At 46.7% G+C, this 27,241-nt stretch overlaps 7 protein-coding genes across 7 annotated transcripts; 5 read left to right on the forward strand and 2 right to left on the reverse strand.

Moving 5' to 3' along the window:
• Positions 1 to 418: 418 nt before the first annotated feature.
• On the forward strand, positions 419 to 2,713 carry GLAREA_12638 (uncharacterized protein; the record flags this gene model as incomplete). The annotated part of the gene is made up of 6 exons (XM_008083419.1): positions 419 to 522; positions 581 to 593; positions 644 to 832; positions 880 to 1,911; positions 1,957 to 2,396; positions 2,446 to 2,713. 6 exons carry the CDS (start codon positions 419 to 421, stop codon positions 2,711 to 2,713), a joined length of 2,046 nt encoding a protein of 681 aa, XP_008081610.1.
• Positions 2,714 to 5,129: 2,416 nt separating this feature from the next.
• Positions 5,130 to 6,198, reverse strand: GLAREA_12639 (S-adenosyl-L-methionine-dependent methyltransferase; the record flags this gene model as incomplete). The annotated part of the gene is made up of 6 exons (XM_008083420.1): positions 5,130 to 5,244; positions 5,294 to 5,387; positions 5,439 to 5,597; positions 5,659 to 5,840; positions 5,890 to 6,038; positions 6,112 to 6,198. The coding sequence occupies 6 exons, from the start codon at positions 6,196 to 6,198 to the stop codon at positions 5,130 to 5,132; spliced, it is 786 nt and encodes a 261-aa protein (XP_008081611.1).
• Positions 6,199 to 11,149: 4,951 nt separating this feature from the next.
• Positions 11,150 to 14,464, forward strand: GLAREA_12640 (Ribosomal protein S5 2-like protein; the record flags this gene model as incomplete). Its single annotated transcript, XM_008083421.1, has 2 exons — positions 11,150 to 14,239; positions 14,303 to 14,464. 2 exons carry the CDS (start codon positions 11,150 to 11,152, stop codon positions 14,462 to 14,464), a joined length of 3,252 nt encoding a protein of 1,083 aa, XP_008081612.1.
• A 4,275-nt stretch (positions 14,465 to 18,739) lies between these two features.
• Positions 18,740 to 18,988, reverse strand: GLAREA_12641 (uncharacterized protein; the record flags this gene model as incomplete). The annotated part of the gene is made up of 1 exon (XM_008083422.1): positions 18,740 to 18,988. The coding sequence occupies one exon, from the start codon at positions 18,986 to 18,988 to the stop codon at positions 18,740 to 18,742; it is 249 nt and encodes an 82-aa protein (XP_008081613.1).
• A 446-nt stretch (positions 18,989 to 19,434) lies between these two features.
• Positions 19,435 to 22,005, forward strand: GLAREA_12642 (Protein kinase-like (PK-like); the record flags this gene model as incomplete). The annotated part of the gene is made up of 1 exon (XM_008083423.1): positions 19,435 to 22,005. The coding sequence occupies one exon, from the start codon at positions 19,435 to 19,437 to the stop codon at positions 22,003 to 22,005; it is 2,571 nt and encodes an 856-aa protein (XP_008081614.1).
• Positions 22,006 to 22,954: 949 nt separating this feature from the next.
• On the forward strand, positions 22,955 to 24,506 carry GLAREA_12643 (Acyl-CoA N-acyltransferases (Nat); the record flags this gene model as incomplete). The annotated part of the gene is made up of 6 exons (XM_008083424.1): positions 22,955 to 23,048; positions 23,199 to 23,371; positions 23,488 to 23,649; positions 23,893 to 24,168; positions 24,327 to 24,413; positions 24,462 to 24,506. The coding sequence occupies 6 exons, from the start codon at positions 22,955 to 22,957 to the stop codon at positions 24,504 to 24,506; spliced, it is 837 nt and encodes a 278-aa protein (XP_008081615.1).
• Positions 24,507 to 25,074: 568 nt separating this feature from the next.
• Positions 25,075 to 27,147, forward strand: GLAREA_12644 (P-loop containing nucleoside triphosphate hydrolase; the record flags this gene model as incomplete). The annotated part of the gene is made up of 3 exons (XM_008083425.1): positions 25,075 to 25,204; positions 25,261 to 27,044; positions 27,106 to 27,147. 3 exons carry the CDS (start codon positions 25,075 to 25,077, stop codon positions 27,145 to 27,147), a joined length of 1,956 nt encoding a protein of 651 aa, XP_008081616.1.
• Positions 27,148 to 27,241: the final 94 nt, after the last annotated feature.

Genomic DNA, 27,241 nt, shown 5'->3' on the forward strand with positions numbered 1-27,241 from the left:
ATTGATTGAAATCGAATACGGTGATCAAGACCACACCAAAAATTGGTTTACCGCATTTGGTGATATGCGATGTTCCTGCGCCGAACAGCAAATCAATCTGATCAACACCCACGAGCATCACAGAGGAGTATGCGTCGCGACATGGAAGAATGTTGTTCCGCACAGCTTGGTGGCAGAACCTTGGTCTGAAGCCACCGCCTTCGACCATGGGATTCCAAGATATCAACCACTTTTACCACTTCTATAACCCCAAACAACTATCTTTCAACTGGGACACTATTCAAGGCACGAACTTGAGATCATGTCAGAAACGAACGTACTTTATATCTGATTACCAGCCTCCAGTGCTGACGCAGGTTTGCGTTCACTATCTCTCTAACGCGTCATCGGCCGACACAGCTATTTCGACTCGTTCATGATGGCGAACGTTGATATACTCGCCGGGACTGGGCAGAAGCTCACTCATGCCACCATTATAGTGGCTGGCGTCGCAGCTCTCGTGGCGTCACTTTTGTCAATTATGTTAGTTTATCGCATCTAATCCTTTTGCCTAATGCTAATGTGGTACTTGACAGATCAGTATGGTTCCAAACGTATGAATCCTGTCTGAAATTATGCCTTAACAGAAGCTCACGCCTCGCAGAAAGAATTATCGCAAGCCGCTCCTACAAAGATATGTCGTACGGATTCTACTCATGTGGGTAAAGAAATGGACGAAGGAAGAGCTGTATTGATTGTGCATAGGGTTCCCATATATTCGATATCTTCATGGTCAAGTATCATGTCTTCCAAGGCAGCTCTGTTTGTAGATCCTGTTAGAGATGTCTACGAGGTATGTGATCATCGAGGATTACGCTCTGGAAAAGCTAACAAGACTAGGCGTTTACAATTTACACCTTCTTCCAACTATTGATCAACTTCATTGGAGGCGAACGGGCGCTCATCATTCTCATGCATGGAAGAGAGCCGGTTCACCACTTGTGGCCTTTGAACCATGTGCTTCCTAAGGTCGACATATCCGACCCTCACTCATTTCTAGCTATTAAACGTGGTATTCTTCAGTATGCGTGGTTGAAACCAATACTTGGACTGGCTACTATAATCATGAAAACTACTGGCGTCTATGGAGAAGGCGACTTGGGTATCACGTCTGGCTACTTGTGGACAGGCATATTTTACAATGTCAGTGTCACACTGAGCTTGTACTCTTTGGGAATGTTCTGGGTGTGTATGTCGAAAGACCTGCAGCCGTTTCGACCAGTACCAAAGTTTTTGTGCATCAAGCTCATTATTTTTGCCTCCTATTGGCAAGGATTCTTCCTGTCTATCTTAGTTTTCCTAGGCGCTATCCCAGACAATGTAGAAGGATATAAATCGGCGGACAGCTTGGCGGCAGCTATTCAGGACGCTCTGATTTGTATGGAAATGCCCATTTTCGCAATCGGGCATTGGTATGCGTTCTCTTGGCACGATTACGCAGACGTCACAATTTCAGCTGCTAGAATGCCTGTTCGATTTGCTCTCCGCGACGCGTTTGGTCTACGAGATCTCATTGAAGATACGAAGGAGACATTCAGTGGTAATAAATACGAGTATCGTCTGTTCGATACTGGCGATGATGTCTTAGCCCATGAAGAATCCTCCTCAAGGGTGGCTAGGATGATGGAGGGAATGCGATACGAGCGCGGAGGTAAAGGAAAATATTGGATACCAAAACCTGGGGAATCAAACTCCCGCACGCCTCTATTGCACAACAACGATCCAGCGAGTCGTTCTCATAGCCCTGTGAAGAAACCTGTAAATGGTGATGGGGTTACGAACTATGGCGGGGCTGAGCAGGATGATAATTTAGACTCTGATGACGAACGGTTATATGTAAGAGCTAAGGCATTAGAGTACGGGGACTGGAATGTGAGTCCTGTGGCTTCTTTGATTTATTTATGCTTACCTTTTTAGTATCCGGTGATTACTGCTCATGAAGCATCAAGGGAGCGGTGGTTAAATGCATCGCCTGGCCTGTTGACCACATCGACAAATAGAAACCTGCTGCAACCAACTCGCGACAATGAGATCAGACGGGCAAGCAATGTACGAGAGACGGTTGAAGAAGTTACCAAAAAATCAAAGCGCAAACATAGCTCTCAGGACAAGAGCAAAAAGGGCAAGGCTAGTTCGAAAGGCAAGGAGAACGAAGTACCTAACGGCGAAGAGGGACGTGCGCCGGCCATGGGAGGGTTATTACGACATCATTCCTCCTCTTCAAGCTCCGCGAAATCAGATCGCAGCCAGCTTGTTGATCTTGTTGTCGAAGACAAAAATGCGGAGGACGCGGAGCGAGTAAGGGCTAGAAAAGAGGGTGGTTCTGGCTGGAATGCCACCGAGCCTAAATACTATGTGTAAGGAAACTGACGATTTCTGATGGAAACTGCTAACAATGTTTGGCAGACGTACATACGGGAAAGATATCGGCGAAGATATTCGGGAAGGCTTTGAGCCTCCCGAGGGTAGTGCCGTTGTCGATAACGAAGAGGATAGTCCTTTCACTATCGGAGATGGTGAGGAAACTCCCAACGAGACGGAAGAAACTCGGCAGTGGCAGCAAAACCACGAACATGAGGTCTTATTGAAGTCTAAATACGGACTGGATGGGGAAGCATTCGAAAATGTTTGGGATGGTGGAGAACCCTCTGAGTCGCCTTCTGAAAATCCTTAATGTACACTATGCAAGATACCCTTCTGTGATCAGCGAAACAAATGCATGTCATGGCGTTCTGAAGTTGAACTGTTCTATTATTCTACCAATTGGAACGACATATATTACATTGTGCTAGATGCGAAACAGCTCTATCTCATCATGGATTTGAAGAAAATAGATGAACGTGTTTCTAAGTCAAAGTCCATGATTTGCATGTTGAACCCCACTAGTGCACATTGCACAAAAACTGTTCGCTTACTCGTGATGGGTCCGGTGGGCATTACTACCGATTTACGGCCAACGTTGTCTTTCTAATGAGTATAAATCTAGTAAACCTCGCTGCTTCAATACCAGCTTGATGGCCAATAAGCGAGTAGTGAATGTCGGCTTCCACTACCCATGTTACACTGAACCTCAACTTTATAATGGTGACTGAAGTTTAATGTGACGTTCTTGACAATTTTTGGACGCATTGATAAAGCAACGAAGTAATTTGAGTGAATCATTTCAATTTCCAATCCAGCTGTTTGGTCGTCTCTCAAGCCATAGCGAATGTATTGAGTATGGTTCGATCAGTATGTATGCAACAAAGAATATGTTTGGCAGACTAAGAAACATAACCACGTGGAAGCTAAAGTCCAGTGTTAAAACAGGCCAAGTTCGGATGTTTATGCTTATTGTAGATAAAATTCCATTTCTCCATGGTTTTGGTGCTATTTCCCCGGCATCATTCGACAACAGCCGATTGAGCTAGGTGCATATTGACCGCCATTTCATAACTCCTGTCACTCGACGAGAAATCCACATACCACAACCCCTAGTATGACTATCTTTTCAGTAAGCTAGAATACCTGTACATTCTTGTTCTGCGTCAATGGCAATGCTTCCAGATTCCGTGTCTTACTTAAAAATTGAGAACCCGTCAAATCTAATAGCACTATCTCTATCAAAAGCCAGCCAAGACCGAAAAAGGAACAAACAACCGGAATAATGGATGGAATTCTGCAGCTTCCAAAATTGACCTGACCGAGCGGTGTTGATACCCAGATTCACGGCTGTTATGAACTCCATAATCTAGCTCCAAAGGCTTGTCACATCGGGAACTGTCCTCAATTCATTAGTGCTCTCAACTAGGACTGCTCCTACCTTAAGCGTTCATATGAGCTGCAGACGCTTCGACAACTCGCAAGAGGAGTTGATCACAGTTGGTAGACGCTATGCAGCGAGCACATAAATAGTGGAGCAACGCAAAGCAGCTACCAGATAATGACTTCCAGCTTCCTGAACAACAACCCACCAGAGTATCTGCAACCATTTAAATCATAGAAAATCCTTGGGCCGTTGTGCATTGACATACCTTCTTTCTCTTAAGTCGTTACAGGTCGCCATAGACAAGCAAGGGGTTGCCTGTCTATGACTGACTGACTTGAACTTATCCACGGGTCTAGCCGTGTCAAGCGAAGAGGGCAGGAACGCAAGACAACGTCAACTCATTCTTTCCCTCTTCCATCTTTCTAACAAAAGCAAACCATCAACAAAATCATGTCTTCCATAATCCCCAGGGCATCAAACTCACCAGTTCCAAACGCGGAATCTCGTCGTTCCTCTGCTCTCCGCCGCGTGCCTCCTAGCTCTTGCTCCCGCGCAAGTATCAACATGTTCGACTTGGTCTATTCAAGGAAGGGGGAAGAGCGAGCTTCGATAAGCATACTGTACCATCCACAGCTCGCTTCACGCTCTTCACTTGACGAGCATATGCACTTGAGTACGATATGATAGATGGAGCGTCGGCGACCGCATCTCGTCGCGTCGTCTTCACTTAGCAACGCGCCTCAATTTAACCGTACTGGTAGAAGTTCTTGAGTCACCTCTCAATAAGCGACTTCCAACGAAGGAACGGATGTACGATAACAGTGAATAAGAGAATCCAGAGGTGCGATTGAAGCACATGTCGAAGCTCATTCCTGGAGTCTCGAAGTGTAGGACAAAGGTGGCCGATGAGAGATTCGTACAATGGGGGATGTCGATTCACATGTGCGATAGTGCTCCCCATCTCATATTGTCAGATTATACGACTAGTCTGCAATTTGCGAGATACTTGCTAACGAAACGTTGTAGAAGAGCTCCACCGCAGTCGCGTAGACTAAACAGACACTACTCGTACCCGCACCCAGAAACGGCCTGAGCGTAATAGTAAATACAGTTTCCCAACTCCATGAGCACGAGCGGCAAACAAGGAATGGTTCCTTTTTCTGGACAGCGAGCGTGCATGCGGATTTTACAAGCTCTCCTTGAGTGCAATGCTATCTGCAGACTCTTGGCGGTCAAGAGAACGTTTCTTACCTGCTGGCATTGACAAGTGACGGGTTGCTAGCGCCTGGAACGGGGCTTTCGTCCAATGCACACATAAAGTGGAAAATACGCCTGGTCGTCCTTAGTTCGACCATTTTGCTCTTGACGCTGGAAAGGATGATGTTACCTTGAAAGCAGGGTTACTTGCTTCAAGCTTCGCTTGCGCAACAAGCAATTGAACATCCTGTATCGCCATTCTGGAAGGCATGTCAGAGATAGTTCTAGGAGAGTGAAAGATAGACATACCCAAGTCTCTCGGTGAATGGATATATCGCCAGAGCAGAAAGCATACGCTGAACATTTTCTCGATTCGCAGCCCCAATTGCATTATCTCTCTCGTCTACAACAATCAGCATCGTGGTTCCACTTGGGTTTACATTGTGTTACTTACCATTAGACCACGCACAAGTGTGTAGCTGCACCATCCTATGCTCCACATGCTCGAAACTCGCTTCTCTCATCATCGCGGGGAGCCTCAAAGGCACGCGTAAATCCTTCAAGCCCTCATGGCTTTCGAAATACAAGTCACTCCAACGCCTCAAGGCGTGATCTGAGAAACGAAGCATCTTCAGTTGCTGGCCAAAGAGAAGACGAGGGGTCTTTCGACGAACCATCTGTAAGCGTTCCGTTGTCCGATTGCACATGTAGATACATTTCCACCATTTGGCACCAGCCACCGGGACGGGTCACTCGAAACATATCTCTCATATATTGTGTCCAACGAGTCGTGTGTATGCCAGATACCATCATGTGGGAATGGACGAGGTCGAAGTTATGCGAAGAGAACGTGAACCTAGTTCTCTTGTCAGCTATGTAGCAAGGAGGGCTTTGTGCAACTTTACCGCCGGTTCAGGTCGTCGAGTTGAAGATAAAGGTTATCAGGGACCTCATCTGGTTGCCTTGGGTTGATGTCAACTCCGATAACCTTCACTGTCATGTTAGCGAGGACACAAATCCAATTGTGTATAGCCATGACCGTCATGTCTGGTGTCTGTGGTCTTCGGAATATACCATTACGCGTATACTCTTGAGCCAAACAACAATTTAGGCTCTGGTGCTCTTACCTGGCAATCTGGATGCGCATCGGCAACTTCAGTACACCAGAGGCCACAGCCATATCCACAATCAAGGACCCGCCGCGGTCTCGACATAGGTGGAAATATTAGTCTGCCATCAAACACGCGACTGAGAACATTGTGGAAGATCTCCTGTCGCTCATCTTCGTCCTGATTGCAAATGTCAGGCCCTTGGGTTTTGCAGCTCAGGGTAAGTTATACTTCATCGACCGGGACCAAGTAAGTCAGATTGGTGATACTATACTCCTGAAATTCTCGGTTGTGTATTATGGTTGTTCGTAGGAAGCTATCATCCAGCTGGCTTGTGTTTGCCTGCGGGTCGAGACTGGGGTGGCTGAAGTCAAGATGTCAGCGGAATTTTTCAGGCCTCGATAAGAGCATGCTTTCCTTGACATTCTCTTTTCATATTAGGTGTAGCAGCTGCTCTGGAGTGTCTATGATGAACCTGGAGTGTTCTTGGATCTCTTATGTCAAGAATAGGTTCAGTCCAGAGCGATGGGCTTGTCGTATGGATATCAAGAAAAAGAGGGATATCTCATCCCCCAGATTGATAACCACTCAGGACTGGAAACGGAACCACTGCTGGATCAATATCCGACTTTTGCCCGGAATTTCTCACAAGCTTCTACTCAATCCAGGGTAGTCTGTTATTGCATGGGACTTATATGCCCTCGTTGTCGCTGAATCCGGCTATGCGGGTTTTTGAGAGCGGAGTCTGCATCCATCTCCCAGAATGGCTCTGCTTGTGCCTTCTACCGAAGGATGAGAACGAGGCAGATTCTCTGAGTGTGCGACGGCAAGAATATCGTTCGCTCTTCTCACTAGCGATTGGCAGATGGCTGATTTGGGACGGGCAGCGTGGGTAGAACGGTCGCATTCTCCGTTCTTCTGCTCAAATAATTGGCCAGAGTTCCAGTTTAAAAGACCCATCACACACTTCAAAGTCGCTCGCGGCCTGAAGGACGCAAAATTTTTAAGTTACGACCGGCTTAGACGTTATCCAGTTGCCCAATGGCAATGCTATGTGATAATAGTCGAATGACACAGGGACATGCACGGCGAAGTACTAGCTACAACCTTGCCCTCGGATGCCTATTCCTCAGCTTCATTGTATTGTTTTGAATAGTAACGGGATTAAGTAAGGCTTTTTACAGCGTCTCAACGCGTTTACTAGCCCTACCAACAACTAAGCGCGTCGATACCGTCTCTATGGACCTGGGACTGCCTTTCAACTCAACAACCGGGCCGATCCGCTCTCCATTCCTTACAACGGCTGTGGCTTTTCGGGAACGTTCAGCACGCTTCAAGTGATATTTCGGTCATCTTTTCGGTTCACATTGCCGCCGCTCGGGAGCGCTTGTTGGCAAGATTAGCTTTGTTGGGCTGCTTTGACCTCTTTTCGGATGTGCTGGATTTTCGAAATTTCCGTGGCCGTATTCAGAAGTTTAACCGGGTTCGCGCTGGAGTCGGCTGAGCAATGAGTGAACTCATTAGTAGCTCCTCGAATCCTTCTAGCTGCATGACACATGGGGAGACGTTCTGTATCATGCTCTTGAAGTGAACTCGTTCTTTCACAGGGTACAGATCGACATGGCAGACACATATGTAGGGGGCAGCCAACCGGGGGAAGTCCTCACTGCTGGATGCTACTCTCCCCACCTCCTGTCGTGCTCTTGTGATGCATGGTGTTGCATCCAGGGCGCAGGAAAAATCGCTCCGCGAGGCATGTTGCCGTTGATTGTCGATTTCTCACCCTGTTCCCCTATTTCGTGCTACTTCAGGTCGGCTGGCTTCCAGGAAAGTTATATTGATGCATCAGGCGTATGCGCTCATCGCTAGGATACGCAACTGATTTCGATCTTGATTTCATTGTGGCATGTTCTCACCGAGATGCTCCGCACTTTGATGAACTGGCAACCTTAGCGAAACGCTAAACTTTCTTCGAAAACCCCCGGTAGGATCACTGCTATGTCATACATCACCAGCTGTGCATTAGTTCCCCTACGCAGTGGGTACACCGTTTTCTGGGAACTGGTGACCTTCTCGTGTTTGCCCGCGCTGTTCATGTAGGAGTAGTCCTCTTACTATAAATTCAGGGGAGATCCGCTTAAATTCGAGTAACACCAGAACACAAAGTTTTTTGAATTTTGGCAGTCATAAAACTTTATCTTCAACTTCCTCTCGGCCTAGTGGCCTAGATGAAAATAGAGTTGTCCTGCTATAGCCACGGGTTTCTATAAAGCGGACGTTTCTGATATTGCCAAGGGCGGGCTCAACTGTGCGTGATTGGCGGGCAAGTTGGGAGAGATTTCAGCCCAACCTCTTTCTTCCTGTTCATAGCTTTCTATCTTCGGACACTACGCAATGTTTATTGAGTAGAGAATCATATTTGTTTCGATATAGTATCGATACACGTGGTCAGTTACCTGATACCAAACGCCGTTGACGGGAATGGAGTAAATGCCGGTACATCTCGGAAGCGAACAAAACCTATTCTTCCACAGAATGACTCAACGTATCCGTCTTTTTGCTAGCACTGAGGCGGTGCTTTACGTTACGGCCGTAGATAACAAGATTTTTGTTCCTAAGCATACTTGGTTTCAGCCAGCTCTTCTTGACCGTCAACGTTACACGCATGTGCAAGTCTTCCATAGCCAGAAAGGTATTTGTCTTATCGAAAGCGGCACGCTGCTCAAAACCATTACTAAGAGTTTTGGAGGGGCTAGGTAGATAATCAAATGTTCTGTTGGTGCTTCAAGTTAACGATATGATACTGCCACTCGCTAATTTGAGCACGTGGGGTACAAAGATACATGCATATTCAGGGGACTATGTTTTGAGGTATATGAATTTACAAGAAGTGCTATCCATCGGCAATGCCAACTTTACAAGTTGTATACGAATTACAGTCAATATCCATGCGGTGACCAGCAACCTTTGAGTTTTGATCACACTACTAGGTCTCACCAGGCCGTTTTTGACCGATATCGAGGCTTCTTTTCCATACACTGCTTTGTCTCAGCACTAATCTTGAGGTCTCGACTCATTATCAAGTCATATCTCAGCTATCTTCTGTTCGTATCTTATAATTTTACACTCTGCTGTTCTGATCTACCATCCAATCCGTGGTGAAATTATGTTATAGTTTGTTCGACTAGGTCAATAACTCATTCACTCACAACATAGCGCTCTGAGAGATATGCTAGGCTATACCATCAAATCATCGTAAAATTAACATGTATCTCAAATTGATGGAATGCACTGCACGATTTGTTAATAGTGCTTTGGTCTAGGTCGCTGTTCTCCACAACAACAGCTTGTTGTTATCATCATAGATCGTTTTATTACTTGGAAGCTCTATCGACATGCTCAATCACGATGCGTACGGCTGAGATCGGTCTAATAGCAACATTCTTGGGGTCTGGTGACTGAATCAGCTGCTATCCTACTACCTCCTAGATAAATGATACCGCTTCAGCCTCTAAACCTCGCGATTTATCGTTTTGTCAGTAAGCTAGGCGGGGAAAGCCATACATATCACGAATCTTAGCGTTCGCTAGAAATTCACTCAATTATGGACCGAGTCAGTTGTAACATTTGATCAAGTGGGGATGAAGCGTTGTCTTTTATCCCTAAATATGTGCCAATAGCATGTGTAAAAGCTGCGTATATCATTTTACGCATCGCCTGTACTCTTTGAGATAACCCCCGCGATCATCGTTCCTTTATACTTCGAATACCCTCCGGTTTCAGCTCTTCCAGAAAGAATTAAAGCTGGTTGAAACTGGCTCGCCAGTTGTAGAGAAGCCTACATTGCTTATTTTGTAACTAGAAAAGGAGAGTCAAGGAATTATACGTACCCTTCCAAGTGGAGTTGGACTTTGTGTTGTATTGTGTTTCGGCTTTCTGAGTGATTTCCACTAGGTCTGGAAGCTTTGATACTCACTCGGTAAAGAATTGTTTAAGTTCTCTGGGAATTAAAGACCTTACAAATTTCATCCTTTTCAACTTTAGGAACGGCAAATGTTCATCTGAGTTGAACAACCACTGTTAACATAAAGTGATATGTTAAGCAACTTGTATACTAATAGAATTCTTATTATGAAAACGTTTATTATAAGACTACTCGGTGTAAGAAGAGTGAGAGACATGTCGACATCTGCTAATAACGAAGGACTAAGTACATTTTATACCTTACTCTGATTATTTGCTACTCCATAATCCCGATTTCAGCTAAATTAATTATTTAAAAGAGCGTAAATAAGTCTACCTGTCACTAATTCCCTGAAATCTCAATTGAACGCTTAGTAGAACGGCCAACAACCGGGCAATTGAAACATAGACTTTTGAGGCTAGCAGGGACTTTACAAAATTTCAAATCCCCCTACTTCATAAGGTAGCAAAATTATAATAACACAACACAAGAGCCATGGAGGAATTTAATAATTTAAGGCTGTTTGATTGTCAGGATCTGTGTAGCTCCACACCCTTTGGGAGTACGTATACGACTATTAAGAATGTTAAACAAACGGAAATGCCATTTTTAAAGGAGAGCTTGAATATAATCCTTCACAAAATTCAATATCAATATCGAAACGAAAAGTCAGAACACGACTTTGCCTTCTCGAATCTACCGGGGTCTTCGGCAGACTTATGGTATTGCCATCGGTCCGAGAGTGGACCTCTCACCCCTGCATCGGCGATAAATGACCTCCGGTCCGGCTTTCAAAGCATCATATGAATGACGAGAACAAATTAATAGTTCTGTATCCAGACCAGTCGTGCAATTCACGGTCCCAACCACGCCACTTCGTCCTGTTCGAACCGGTTTCTTCGTCCCATTCACCTTGCCCACAGCTTGTATTCTATCTCATTACATTTTGTACAATCTACGGGGTGCTGCATTTGAACTGGCGTACATATTGCGCGAAGCATCTTAGAGAGGTGGATTTGGATTGCAGAGGGATTGAAGGGGAAAGGACAGTGAAGGAATAGAGAAAAAGGGAAGATGGTTTATACACATGCAATGCCTTGGCGGATTGCGCTGCGGAATTCTGCTGCTGCGTTGCAGAGGTCGACCGGGTACGCCACTCTACTCAGGGCGTCGCGATGGCCATTATATCCTCGAGTTTCGCTCGCGAGAACGCTACCTCGGTCTGCATTTTCGACTGGGTCTGCGAGATGGAAAGATGCTGGGAGGGAGAAGGACGAGAAAGAAGTTGAAGAGGAGAAACCAGAGAAGAAGGTAGAGGAGAAGGTAGAGGAGAAGCAAGAGGAGAAGAAAGAGGAGAAGAAGGAGGAGAAGAGTGGCGAGGCGGTTGTGGAGGGGAAGATCAAGAGTGCAACTGATGGGAAGAGTAGCGCTGCTGCATCATCAGGGACCGGGGGAGAAGCTCCTCCTGCTGCTGGGGGAGGTGATGGGCGAAGAGGTCGAAAGCCAGAAAAGGCATTACAGAAACCTACCGTCCCAGAAGTCTATCCTCGAGTCCTCGCGATTCCAATTGCGAAACGGCCGCTCTTCCCGGGCTTTTATAAAGCAGTCACAGTGCGCGATGAGAATGTCGTCAAGGCGATTAAGGATATGATTAATAGAGGACAGCCATACATCGGCGCGTTCTTGTTCAAGGATGAGAATCACGATGGCGATACGATTGAGAGTATGGATCAGGTACACGATGTCGGAGTTTTTGCGCAAATCACAAGTGCGTTCCCTGTTGGGGATGATGGTGCGCTTACGGCGGTCTTGTATCCTCATCGAAGGATCAAGATGTCGGAGTTGATAAATACGCAGAGCTTGAAGGCGGCAAAGGATGGCGCGGGAGCTGAACCAGCGGCTCCTGAGCCAATACCTCAAAAACCTACAAAAGACGAAGCTCCTGCTGAGAAGAAGGGTGATGTGGTTGCTTCATTTGAGGAGACCTCTGTTCCGTCGACACCGAAATCGGATACCCCCAATCCTGTTTACGAACCGACATCCTTCCTTAATCAATACGCGGTATCTCTTGTTAACGTTGAAAATATTGTTAATGAACCGCATGATCCGAAAAATTTAACTATTCGTGCCATCACGAATGAAATTGTCAATGTCTTCAAGGACGTTGCAAATCTCAATAGCCTCTTCCGGGATCAGATCTCTACGTTCTCCATGTCCCAATCAGCAGGAAATGTTATGGAAGAACCTGCAAAGCTGGCAGATTTTGCTGCTGCTGTTGCGGCTGGGGATGCTGAAGAATTGCAAGATGTGTTAGAAGAACTTAATGTTGAACGACGTTTGAGGAAGGCTCTAGTCGTTCTCAAGAAGGAGTTGATGAACGCAGAATTGCAAAGTAAGATCACAAAGGATGTCCAGAACTCCATTGAGAAACGCCAGCGCGAATACTGGCTCACGGAACAGATGAAGGGTATTCGTCGAGAACTTGGTATTGAATCAGATGGCAAGGACAAGCTTGTTGAGAAATTTCGAGAGAAGAGTCTTAAACTTGCGATGCCAGAGGCGGTCAAAAAGGTGTTTGATGAGGAGTTGAATAAACTTGCTCATTTGGAACCTGCGGCGTCAGAATTCAATGTCACGAGGAATTACCTGGATTGGCTTACTCAGATTCCTTGGGGACAGCGAAGTGCTGAGAACTTTGGAATCAAGAATGCGATGACTGTTCTGGATGAAGATCATCATGGCTTGAAAGATGTCAAGGATCGTATTCTGGAGTTTATTGCTGTTGGGAAACTACGCGGGACTGTTGAGGGTAAAATCCTCTGTTTCGTTGGTCCACCCGGTGTTGGAAAGACTAGTATTGGAAAATCTATCGCCAGGGCTTTGAACAGACAGTATTACCGCTTCTCTGTTGGTGGTCTTGCTGATGTGGCCGAGATCAAGGGACATCGTCGAACATATGTTGGTGCTTTACCAGGTCGCATCATTCAAGCGTTGAAGAAATGTCAGACTGAGAATCCTCTTATTCTTATTGACGAGATTGACAAACTTGGTAGAGGTCATCAAGGTGATCCAGCTTCCGCCTTGTTGGAATTGCTTGATCCGGAGCAGAACAACTCTTTCTTGGATCAGTACCTTGATGTTCCTGTTGATTTGTCCAAAGTCCTCTTTGTCTGTACAGCAAATATGACAGACACTATTCCTCGCCCTCTCCTTGATCGTATGGAGGTCATCCAGCTTTCTGGTTACGTTGCCGATGAGAAGATGGCAATCGCAGAACGTTACCTCAGTCCTGCCGCGAAAGAGTTGGCAGGTCTCAAAGACGTAGATGTTGCACTCGAGAAAGAAGCCATCGAAGAACTCATTAAATCGTACTGCCGAGAATCTGGAGTCCGAAATCTGAAGAAGCAGATTGAAAAGGTCTACCGCAAATCTGCTCTCAAAATCGTCCAAGACTTAGGCGAGAGCGCTCTCCCAGAGGAAGAAGCACTTACAGAGGAGGGCAAAAAAGCATTAGAAGAGAGTAAGAAAGATGAAACAGATGTCAAAGAAACTCCCGAAAACATCGCCGCAGAAACGACAGAAAAACCTCGCATCTCCCTGGAAGTCCCAGATACAGTCCACGTCTCCATCAACCGTCAAAATCTAAAGGACTACGTCGGTCCACCAGTCTTCACATCGGACCGCCTCTACGAAACCACACCACCAGGTGTAGCAATGGGTCTAGCATGGACCCAAATGGGCGGCGCAGCCCTCTACGTCGAGTCCATCCTTGAGTCCGCACTCACCCGTGACTCCCGCCCTGGTCTCGCAACCACAGGTAACCTCCGCGCCGTCATGAAAGAATCGACCACCATCGCCTACTCGTTCGCCAAATCCGTCATGGCGAAATCGTACCCACAGAACGGCTTCTTCGATAAAGCGAAGATCCATCTGCATTGTCCCGAGGGCGCGGTGCAGAAGGATGGGCCGTCGGCGGGGATTACGATGGCGACTAGTTTGTTGAGTTTGGCGCTGGATCGCGCACTGGATCCGACAATTGCTATGACTGGCGAACTGACGGTTACGGGTAAGGTGTTGAGGATTGGGGGACTCAGGGAGAAGACTGTGGCGGCGAGGAGAGCCGGGTGTAAGATGATTATTTTCCCGGCGGATAATTTGAGTGATTGGCTAGAGTTGCCTGAAGTAAGTCCCTTTCAATCCGTTTCTCTTGTGTAAAGAGTTAAATTTGTACTAACAATTCTCTAGAACATCAAAGAAGGCATCGACGGCCGCCCCGCAGCATGGTACCACGACGTCTTCGACCTCGTCTTCCCAGGTCTAGACGCCGAAAAGGCGAATTCGATGTGGAAGAAGCAGTTGGAGAAAAAGAAGAAAGACTCGAAGAAGGATGATGAGGATGATGATTGAAGCATCACCTCTGGTTTTAACTAGATCTATTGATTTTGTTTGGCTTGTACATATCTTGCCGCGAATAGGCACGGGCGTGGTGAAGGGAAAATGAAGACGAAGGAAGGAAGGAAGGGGAGAAGATTATATTAATGACACCATGCATGGAAGGCGTTTTCGGATCGATCTTTGTATGGTTAGATGTAGTTGTATAAGAGTGTGTATCTGTCTATAATGGCATAAGATGGTGGTCTAAAGGGAAATCTCCACTTTGGGTGAAGTGTTGTGTAGATAGTTGATGTAAGAGGTGGGCTCGTGTGTTTGTGGAGAATTGAATGTATAAGATTATGACTTTATATTTGGTATCCGCCTCATTGTGAGGATTAGGATGAGACTTCTCATCTTCCCGCGCCAGCGCTCCACTACTCGTCGGGACGTATCGCGGCATTGGTAAGGATAAAGTCTTTTCGCATCGAACCTCACAATCCCCCCATACGCATTCCGAGATTTCTAGATGTGGGACTCACCATGCGTCGGAAGAAACAATGTCATCCTTTGGTTTTTCTTTGTTGTTCCTTTTTCTTTTTTGTCTTGGTGAAATCCTTATCATCGACTCTACCAACAGATTCCTTGACATTTCTCACGAGTTTAGACTGTGGGAGGTGGGGTTCTGGGGAATGTTGAAGGAGTAGATAGACATAGTTATAGATGTAAATTGAGGGAGGTATACAGGACTTCATCGATAGCTAGATATATCGTGTGGGATATGGGAACGTTCTGTGAGAATGGCTGGTCGGCGTACGGACCTGCCGACAGCTCTGGTTTGGCTTTTTTTTTTTTTGATGGACACGTATCCCGTGGTGTGAGATTTCATCTTGGGTAGTAAGGCTAGAGGACGGGATGGATGGATATTTGGATGTATATTTGGCATGTGGATGAAGATTTAGTTGGGATTATCTGGGGACTAGTTTTGGCAGGAATTTTAAGTGAAGAGACATCGTGTCAAACCACTTTCCCATTAAATAAGTGTACCTTATACATATCTGACATTTTATATTTTCGAATTTTCAATCAAGGGGTGACACGTTAAATGGCATTGGTACTACGAGGGGATGGCCACGGGATGATGGAGTGGGTATCTGGCTGTAAGGTAGATGGAATAGGGAGTGTGTTTCTGTTAAGGATGCTTTGGTGAAATCTTAGATTGAGGCATCATGGTGGTATAGGTTCGAGACTGGTCGTAGAGAGAAATGCGGGTCTCTTGTATTTGATATGGAAAGGGGAGATGTGTAGTTTTGTTGGGGAGGTCCGATGATTCAAGAAAAAGAGGGATATCTGGGATGATTTCGGAAAGGAGGACGGGTGTGATCTACATACCATGTTCTCTCTGATGAGTGTGAGACTGGGAAGAAGTTCTGGATTCATATGCTGGGCAGGGAGATATTTCTTTAGTGATTTTTTAATTGTGAGGATTGGGATGTTGTTTGAAGACGGAAAGGGAGACGGTATCCAATTGTTTGTACCTCAAGTTCCTCGGGTAAGAGTGAGTTGTCACAAACGGCATACCTATCAACTGTGAACGTTTAACATGTGGATTACCTACAGAAGAACATCTCTACAACATCTCCAATTGCATTTTGGCTCTTCGACAGACGATAATAAGCCACTCATCGAAGCACATCTCTCGCTCGCTTTCCACTGTATCAAGTCCGCCTGACAAAGACACATTCCACATCCAATGGCAAAATTATCCCGCGGGAGGGAGTACGGGATGACCTTCATTATCGACCAATGGTGGATATATCCCACTTCTCGTCTCGAGATATGATCTTGCCTAATGACATAATGTTACGGTATGAAGTGACCACTTAGATTATGAGCGCAAAGCGCGATGTGACGACGAAAATTCTTGGATCAGAAGTAGAGAATTATACGGGAGGGGGAAGCACTCGCCTCATTTGATGATGCTTGCCTGCCTTGAGTATGTATCTGAAATGAAATGTTCAAGTAACTTTACTTGAAGTCAAAGCCTGCGCAGGTAACCGCAAGTGAAATGAGATTGAGTATGAAATAAAGATACGAAAACAACCCGCTGCTCATACAATCGAAGCATAAATAGGATGCGTGCATGCATACCAAATTCAAGTCGTGCCCAATGTACTTTCGTACATGTAGGTTTGCAGAAGTGCAGACCAGTGGTTTGCGTGAGGCGACTTGCATGAAGACGCCATTTTTGGGCTGAAGCTTAAGAGCTTTACTGTACGCAGAAGACACTTCTTAGCCACGATCTAAGATACGGAAGTTTGTGACGGATGAAGTCGGTATTGTAACATTGTCGAGTCCAAGGACGTTGTTGTCGAGGAGGGGGTAGCTCCGGAACTCGTGATGAAGGGACTCGGTTGGGAAACAGCAACTTCAGGGATGACTGCATGTTTCGTGCTACAAAGAGAAACACGGTCGCCGAACAATATCCTTCTTGATGTCAAGATGTTGGAATTGGATAGGATTCCCGAATTGATCAATCCGACCATATGGGGCTATACGGAGCGTTCAATTGTGGACATCTAAATGCTGGAGACAAGTGAGTTAGCAACGTACATCCCACAGCGGGGCAAACGGGACGAGCCATAGCCAAAAACCTTCCTCCCTCGAAGCTCCCCCTCCATCGGGCCTCGCCTTGTCAGCCATGCACCACACTGCAAGCTATGTGCGAAAAAACTGCAGGCAAGACGCAGGCCGCAGGGGCCCAACAGGTAAGGTTATAGATTGAACCAGATTAAGCCGGGTGAGCCAGAAAGGATCGGACCCGACATACGTGTAACGTCTTCCATCCAGAGCTGTGGGCTCCACACGCCTCATGGCGACCTGAATGCGCTGGTTTGATGAGTTGGGCAGCAATTATGGGTGTTGTGATGGGGGGGTTTGGCTATGACGGTGCTCCGTACGCCTCGTCTGATGTTTATTTTCTGCTAAATTGGGGGGTGGTGTGATGGGAAGAGGTGATAGAGTAAGGTGCGTGTGTTGCGCGGGATTTGGGGTTGGGTATCAGATTGTGTAAGCGAGAATCGTGGTGGTTGTGGTCGAATGGGAGGAGGGGTGGTAAGATGTCAAAGAGACGGACGGGTTGGTGAAGTTTTGTATTGTTGACGTGTGAGATTGAGGGAGGACGGTGAAGGGATTGTTGGATGGAAATAGGGGAGTGTTGGTGTTGAAACTTACTAGCTGGATAGGGAAAGAAGGAGAGCTTTCGAGAAGTCGGTGAAGAAAGCATTGACATCAACACCGAGTGCAAGACTTGACTTATATGTGAGACAGGATATAATGCTGGTTTGAAAGTAGTCATATTTTTGATAATTGCGGTGACTCTGGTGAGTTGTAAAATATCTCATCATGGTGCATTTTCGGCCACGGGTATTTTGATGAGCACGTTTAAGACCTCGTAAATGCTGTGTTATTGTGTAACTAATGCAGCCTGTGACCTTATGGATGCATCCTGAAAACCTCAAGCAGCACATCTAAGGATGGGTTTGATCTTGGTGAGTAGGAATTGCTGAGATGACTGGCTTGACTTAATAAGTCAATTGCTCCAGCCATCAATAATCACAGCCCACGGAACATCACTCCTTTCTTATTCTGATGATGAATCTTCGTGCGTAGTCAATCATTCCCGCTCTGGTCAGCAATGAGTAAGTTGAACATCGGATGAAATGGAACGTGGACTCGACAGCTGCCAATCAGGGAATTCTCTCGTGCGAGTATTTATCTGGGCCGTGGGATTGGCTCGATGGTCAGGAAAGGTCTCCAACATGTCCTCCATGAGGCAGGCCGTATGAAGGAATTGCGTGTTATGTGGTGGCACCAGAAACGGTGAAGTCCTCTCTGAACCCATGGAGTTGTTGGCCTCGGAAGCGAAATCTCTGTTGGGAAAAGGAATTATGAGGCTCAAGACTGTCTTATTACTGTGAGTACTCGAGTACGGCGGTGAAGGTAAATACATGGGGGATGTTTTATAGATCATAAAGAAGAAACTATGAGACTGGTTCTTCAGTGGAGCTTCCCGTTAGGAGTCAACGGGTCTGCATCTTCTCTCACACCATCCAGACTCCTCCCCCTTTTTCCCGCTTAACTCGAGGTGTTCACATAATTCTTTCTATATTATTTATTACAGTTTCTCGTGGGATTGAAGGACTAGAAGCGCTTCAACTTGCAATAAATGATCAAAATAAGTGAGGCCAACAAACAGATGAATAACAAGCCAATGGTCCATATCCCTCTTTACGCCCTTCGTCCTCATCCTCAATGTCCCTCCCCATCTGCACTGTCTCGCCTGTACTCTTCTGCCTGTTGTGTGCTGTCGTTTCCGCTGCGCCCCCAGCCACCGCCCTGCATTTTATTTTCTGGCAACTGGTCCTGGACTGGAGGAGGAGCACTGCAAACTCCCCCATCAGACCCCATCAGACCCTCCTGTACGAACGCAAATCCACCTGCTCGCAGTGCTCCGACCACTGCAGCTGCAACCCAAAGCGCGGCACCGAATGGGAGCATTTTGTGTTCCCTGCCACTCGCCTGTCGGCCCCGTCCTCCTGCCAAAATACCCTGACGGATACCAATCGACGCCAGCCCGACCGCCTTATATTTCATAAACAAACGACTGACCCCCTCGACTCCCTCTCCTGCCCGCTCGTCATCCCAATGCAATGATACGCAGACGCAATTACAAGAATAGGAGTGCGCCGTTGATCTTGACCACGCTGTTGTCCTCGGATACGTGCATGCTACGGTGTACACCAGCTCGCGCGTGCAGACATGCCAATTCGAGTTCGGAACTGCTCACAACCACATATTGAAGGGCAGCGACGAACTCACCAGCAAGCGGCTAGTCTCCACCCCCGCAGAGTATGTGGGAATCCAATTCTATATCTGCATTTCTTCTGTGTAGGCCATCCTTGCTGATCGTGTTGTCCAGTTCCCCGGGCGGGTTTCACCCCACAATGGCTCAAACAGAGAAACCAAAGGCAAGAGCTGCGTCGACAGATGCGAAATCGACGTGGTCATGGAGGAAGCTGTTCGGGAAGGATGAGAGTAGCAATACTCCACCGGCGCCATTGGAGGAGGATACGCAGAGACCAGGCATCGCTCGCCGGTTGTCGCGGAAGGTGGTGCCAGGACTACCGCGTCCGGGAACCTTTAAAAGACAACAATCCGAAAAGAGAGATAGATTGGAACCTCACGTACCTGATGACCGGAGAACGTTATCGGTGGATCGAAGACGAAACCTTTCAGATCGAGGCTCGTCGAGCGTGGTGGCTAGCTCGCCGAGAATGAGCGCGCCGGAATTATTGGAAATTGAGAAGAACAAAGATACCATTGATTCACTGCTGAATGAAGGTCAACTGGCTGTGCAAACAGTACGAGATGACAAGGTCGTTCACGATTACGTAGATGTCGAAAAGGCGCCCTCGGCCATCGACACGGCTTCAATATCAACAGAAGCGTTTGACGAGATGATACTGGAGGAGCTGGAGAAGAGATGGATTTTGAATCTGAGCATGCATTTCCGAGACAAGTCAAAAAGGGAAAAGTTTTTCGTTACATTTGCAGAAACGCCGACGTACTGGCGACGAGTCACAGTCTCGTTAGATTACAGAAATGCCCCAGAGGGGTCTCTAGAGGAGGAATTGCTGCGGACCAAGTTCCAGAGGGACAAGAGTGCTCGGATCTATGAGGCTATTCGAGAGTCGCTCCCTGATATTCAGTTCTACGACACGGTCACGAATTTGAAACTGCAGACGGAAAATGAACGACTGCATGTACACGTGGTTGAAGATGTGTCTGAAATCATCCAATACCCCGCAGTCCGATCAATCAACCATTTGAATTGCAGAAGGATCCGAGAAGATGAGCTTGTATTTGACTCTCATCTGTCAGGTTTCGTTTACAAGGTTCGAGTAGATGGACAGGTCTTTATCAAGAAGGAGATTCCTGGACCAGATACAGTGGATGAGTTTCTCTATGAAATTAATGCTTTGCATCAACTTTCAGGCTCTCGCAGTGTCATTCAGTTTGGTGGCGTTGTTCTCGATAATAAGGGCGAACATGTGAAAGGCCTTCTAATTAGTTTCGCGGAGCAAGGAGCTTTAATTGACGTGATCTACGACGGAGAGGGTCATTTACCATGGAGAAGACGAGAACGGTGGGCAAGACAGATTGTTCAAGGTCTTTCAGAAATTCACGAGGCCGGCTTCGTCCAAGGAGATTTCACACTTTCAAATATCGTCATTGACGCATACGATAACGCCAAAATAATTGATATCAACCGCCGCGGGTGTCCTGTAGGATGGGAACCCCCCGAAGTCCGTGATCTGATTGAAAGCAATCAACGTATTTCGATGTATATTGGAGTCAAATCTGATCTGTACCAGCTGGGAATGGTCCTTTACGCTCTGGCCACTCAACACGATGAACCGGAAACCCAAAGACCTTTGGATGTGAGCCGTTTTCCTGCGGAAATTCCTGACTACTTTCTAGATATTTGCAATCGGTGTCTTAGCATTGATCCCAGATCTCGTTCGCAAGCTTCAACATTGTTGAAAATATTCCCTGAAATGGAGGACACATTCCACGAGGCTCCACTCCGGCCAGTTCCAATTGTTGTCGATGCACAGTACGTCGACGAAAAGTCTCCACCCAATGGAAGTTACCAATACAAGTCTGGAATCCACAGCCCACCGTACAGCTCCTCGGGAATGGACCGCTCCATCAATGTTCATGATTATGCTGTGACTGACATTTCAGATGACCAGGATTTCTATCCCAGACGAGGAAGATCACCTCCAGCACCAGATAGGACAGAAACTGCCGGGACTGTTCCTTTCTTCTCGGGCATTCCATATCCAAAGGCCAACTATCCCCCACCTAGGACCAGCATATTAACCCCAGAATCCACACCACTGCCCGACTCAAGCCCTGGATCCGAATACTTGAATGACACGCAAGACGGACGCGATTCACATGCGGCGCCAGGACTTCCTTCTCCCGCCAGTTCACGAGGTGGACACCCACGTACAAATGAATTTTCAGCCGATTCCAGCATTGGCTTTGATTACGTTGACTTTGCTACAAGATATACCCCAAACGAAACAGATCCAATGGATTTTATCTCATCGAATGCGTCACAGTCGCAAAACTACCCAGAGCATATGGTCGAGACTACTCCTCCACTTGGTTCAAACCCTCTCGATGAGAAGACTTTTATATCGACAGAAGAACCATCAGTAATGGATATAACAGCTTCAGAACAACACAGCAGCCGATACCCCCAAGGATTAAGGCACACAGAACAAGAAAAGGACTTGGACATAAGGACCAAGTTCGAAACCGAGGAACCGCGAGCAACAGTAGCGGATTCCCCCAACACCACCCCTTCGAAATCTTCCCACCCACTATACCCTGCGGAATTGACCGGCGTTGGAGGCGTACATAGCGATCACCCTCCCGATACGTTTGAGATTCCCCCACCAGCGAGTTTATTAGATGATGATTTTACGAATGAGATGCATTAGGAACGTTTTGCGATAGGATATTTTGGATGGGCTGCGAAACATAATGAGGGAAGGAAGGACCCTTTGATCTCGCGCGACGAGTCTATTCTTCTTTCTTGTTTTCGGATCTGATGCGGCATTTGTTTGTCTGCGGGATTTTTTGGTTTGAGAGCGAAGCGGAGTTTGAAGCGGAAAGGAATGAAATGAGAATGAAATGGACTTTGTATGGAAGGAATGTAATTTATATATGGTTGATTGGTAGGTAGGTAGGTAACGTATCTTAGACGCCTGGCGACAGGAATTGCACTGAGATTATTTCAAATGGGTGTGATATGGATGTGATTTGATATGGATGTGATGTGATATGGTAATGTGAGGACTTGGCATTGATTAGATCTGCATTTCCTATTCCCGAGTTTGAAGTGAACGGATCATTGTTTCTTGGAGAACTTGTTGCCCATCGCGCGAATTTCTGCTGCCCGTATGCGGGATATATATGTAACTTAGCTGCATACCATACATCTCCTCTCATCTGTAAGATTTGAACCTTGATGAGGTGGCTGTGTGGAGGGGTAAGTTACGCAGTATCTACCAGGTGGCGTCCTATTACAATTGTATCCTCGTTCCCCTGGGCTCGCTCGAGGCCGATTCTCGCTTATTGACGGTTCGGCTAGGTGATCTTTGGCCCCACTTTTCAGCTGAACAAACCTTGGTTGAGGTGAGTGCAGGTGTGGCTCTGGTTGTGTTTGCCTACCTTCTGCCTACCTTGGCGGGTGCAGGTGGTGAGGTTTCTTTCTACCAGCCACAGGGCGTGTTCTTGTTCTTACATCGTGTTCGTACTGCAGAGGAAGAGAATAGAAGAGAAGAAGAGAAGAGACAAGAGTATAGAAGAGGATAAGGGAGATAGAGAAGGGAAGAAGATACAAGAGATATTGGAAGGAAGCTAGAGCCAAGAAAGGTCACACTAATCATGCCCCGCGATCTGGATCTGGATCTCGAGAATAATCGGGAACGAGAAACGGCGTCGCCGCCGACGTTGAGTGAGAGTCCGAATCGTATGTCTGGTATGTTTGTTCTCTTCTCTCATGTCCTCTCATCTCCCGTCTTATCCTCAACCCTCATATCAACCCTCCCTTTCCCCATACCCTCTCCTCTCCTCTCATACCCTCACTCACCTCCCCTCTTTCCTCATACCTCTGGTCTAATAATTACAGGCCCCTCCTCCCCAGAACCCACCAAAGCATTCACCATCAACTCCATGTCTTCCTCAAAGGTCACGGGAAACCTGCATCCGTACGTGAGACCCCTCACGATTTCGGATCTGGATAGCTGTGAGGCGCTGGAGAATAGCGCGTTTAGTGAGGTGGAGAGGGCTAGTCGGGAAAAGGTTTGTTTTGTTCTTTCGTGTTGTTTTTGTCTTGGGTTTTGTGGATGGTGGTTTGGTCTGATGGGTTCGAGTGATGAGTCAGTTTGGGTGGTGAACAAGGCTGATTATAAGCGCAGTTGAGATATCGTCTCACGAAATGTGGAGAACTTTGTATTGGGCTTTTCACTACGGTTGTCCCGAGTCCGAAGTGTTTGCAGAGTCCGACTTTGGGAGCGGCGAGGTTGGTGGAGAGTTGTAGGGATGATGGGGCGGTTAGTGTTATGTTGGGGCATGTTGTGGTGAGTTTTGCGTTCTTTTTGTGTTTTGGGGGCGCGATGGGTGAGAGGGGGAGGGGGAGGGGCAGGGGAGTTTGGTGGTGCGGTTGATGGGGGAGATGAGGTTGAAGACTTTTTTTCCTCTACTTGGTCGTCCATTACAGGATTCTTATACAGGCTCAGTTTCTTGGGGAGTGATGCCTGCTATCAGCAACAAACCTCACATAGAATGCGACAACATGAGTTTTAAATACTAACCTTCAACAGTCAAGCAAAACAACCTCACCAACATGCACAGACGCCTCCATGGACTACCCCAAAGACTGGGAAAGCACCATCGGCGACGTCAAGAAAGGACAAGATGATCTATCCGGCCACGGTGCAATTGGACATCAAGAACAAGGAAGGACGGTCGTGCTACATAGTGTGGCTATCGCACCTGGATTTCAGGGACGTGGTATGGGTGGGGTCTTGATGAAGAGTTACATTTCTTCTATTGCTGGTTCGGGTGTTGCTGATCGATTGGCTTTGTTGGCTCATGAGGTATGTTTGACTACGTTCTTTTGGTTGACTGAGGTCGTTGGAGTGTTTGCATTCATCCTTCTCGGCTCATATCAAGCGAGACGTCCTCCAATGTCGAGTCAAGACATCTAGAGGGTAGACTTGGGAATTGCTAGGCCCACAAGCTGACGATAAATTAGGAAAAAGTCGAATGGTACGAAAAACTCGGCTTCGTGAGTAAAGGACCAAGTGCAGTAAAAGGCTGTGGAGGAAATTGGATCGACATGGTAATTATTCTTGTCCCTGTTTACCACATCATTGCTCACTTATTCTAGGTCTACGAAGTCAAGAAACCAGAAGCTCGAGCAAGATATGGATAGGCGTTACTTATGAATGTTTATCAAGGGAATATTTTGTGGTTGGGGAAGGTGTTGAGATACCCATTTTGGAAGGATGCCTGAATTTGTTTCGCACTGAGCTGTTTACATGAGTATACATATTATATGAGGAGTTTTGATATTGGTAACCCTTTGAAATATTGAAGTCCATATGAACATGGGAGAAAGTCATGGTGCTTTTTATTAGTTTCTGTTCTGCATTTTCTAGGTGGGTGGTGACCATCTCTCAAATATACGCCAGAATCACGTTTGTTTTCCTCGAAATAAGATGAGAAATCTAGTTTCACTACAGAAATCGCGATTACTCTGTGCTTAATCAAACTCTCTTCAGTTATTTACATTACTACTCTGTTCTGCTAAGTAGGTAGTCTTTGTAGAGCATTTTCGGCGTTAGTGGTATCCCTAGTCACATGTGGATAGCGCTGCAGCCCCACCAATAGATCCGAATTTTTGCCCTCGCTGCAAAAAATTGCGGAGGCGGTTCAAAAAAAATCACGATAAGATCAACCCGACCTTTTCGACAATTTCCCAACAACAACGGTTGCCCATTATGAAGACGACATGGAAGGACATCCAACCTGTGCCTACGAGCCAGGAATTTCTAGATATCGTGCTGAGTCGCACGCAGAGGAGATTGCCCACACAGATTCGAGCAGGTTTCCAGATTTCGAGAATTAGAAGTATGTGCGGAAAGAATGCGGGGGATGAAGGATATCTACTAATATCTGTCGATTAGATTTCTATACTAGAAAGGTGAAATTCACGGCCGAAACTTTCAGCGAGAAATTATCTCTTATCCTCGACGGATTCCCTCGATTACAAGATATCCATCCTTTCCACAAAGATCTCCTCAATACCCTCTACGATGCCGACCATTTCCGCATTGCCCTCGGTCAGCTCTCCACGGCTAAACATCTCATCGAGATTGTCTCGCGCGACTACGTTCGGCTTTTGAAATATGCGCAGTCGTTGTTCCAGTGTAAACAGCTTAAACGTGCGGCGTTGGGACGAATGGCCACGATCTGCAGACGGTTGAAAGATCCGTTGTTGTATCTTGATCAGGTCAGACAGCATCTCGGTCGTCTGCCGAGTATCGATCCGAATACCAGGACGCTGTTGATTTGTGGATATCCTAATGTGGGCAAATCGAGCTTTTTGAAGAGTGTTACGAGAGCGGATGTCGATGTTCAACCATATGCTTTCACGACCAAGAGTTTGTTCGTGGGACATTTCGATTATAAATACCTACGATTTCAGGCGATTGACACACCGGGTATTCTCGACCATCCTTTGGAGGAGATGAATACTATTGAGATGCAGTCGATTACTGCGATCGCGCATTTACGGTCTGCGATTCTTTATTTTATGGATTTGTCTGAACAGTGTGGATATACGGTTCAGGCGCAGATGCAACTTTTCCAGAGTATCAAGCCATTGTTTGCGAATAAGTTGGTGTTTATTGTTATCAATAAGATTGATGTTACAAGACCAGAAGACCTGGATGAGGAGAGCCAGGCTGCACTTCAAGCTCTGTTGAAGCCGGGAGATGTGGAGATGTTGCAGCTTTCATGCACAACCGAGGAGGGTGTTCAGGAAGTCAAGAATGCGGCTTGTGAGCGGTTAATCGCAGACAGAGTTGCACAGAAACTCAAGTCTGGCACAAACAGTAGCGGAACTGTCGGTGGAAGACTTGGAGATGTTCTCAACAGAATCCATGTCGCGAGACCGATGGACGGCGTTGTTCGCGAGGCATTCATTCCTGATGCTGTCAAGAAGATGAAGAAATACGACAAAATGGATCCAGAACGCCGGAAGCTCGCTAGGGATCTTGAGGAAGAGAATGGAGGTGCTGGTGTTTTCAACGTTGATCTCAAGGATAAATACCTACTTGCAAACGACGAGTGGAAGCATGACAAGATTCCTGAAATATTCGACGGCAAGAACATTGCCGATTTCGTTGACCCAGATATCGAAGCTAAGCTCCAAGCTCTCGAGGACGAGGAAGAGAAGCTCGAAGCAGAAGGTTACTATGATTCTGACGAATCAATTGAAGACGACGAAGACGCAGATATCAGAATGAAAGCTGAAATCATCCGTGAAAAACAAACGCTCATCCGCAACGACGCCAAGATGAAGAAATCCCTCAAGAATCGCGCCATAATCCCCCGCTCATCTACCCGCAAGAAGCTCTCGGACATGGACGACCAACTTGATCAACTCGGTTTCGATACCACATCTATCGTCTCCCGCGCTCGCTCCCAATCTCGTGGCCGTACTCCATTACGTAGCCGTACTGGTACCGAGGATGCTATGGATGTTGATGATCCAGCGTATGAAGCGAAGATGAGAGCGAAGAGCAGGGCGAGAAGTCAGAGTAATAGACGTGATGATGGTGTTACGAATGAGACTGCTAGGACGAAGGCTGAGAGGGCTCAGAAGTTGGGCCAGAGAAAGATGAATCGTATGGCTAGGCAGGGTGAGGCTGATAGGCATGTTCCTGCTGCTATGCCTAAGCATTTGGTATGTTTTCTATTTCATATATCTGAATTTTGCTGGGACTGTTTACTAACTGGATGTATAGTTCTCTGGAAAGCGTGGAATGGGTAAGACCAATTCTCGTTAAGAGGTTTCTCTTCTTTAGACTCGATGGATGGCGTTTGTGGGTGTTGGGGAGTACAAGGCTTATATCTAAATTTCTTACGAGGGGAATTGTGTCC

The sequence above is a fragment of the Glarea lozoyensis genome (genome assembly GCF_000409485.1).
Source record: "Glarea lozoyensis ATCC 20868 chromosome Unknown GLAREA19, whole genome shotgun sequence".
Classification (NCBI taxonomy): domain Eukaryota; kingdom Fungi; phylum Ascomycota; class Leotiomycetes; order Helotiales; family Helotiaceae; genus Glarea; species Glarea lozoyensis.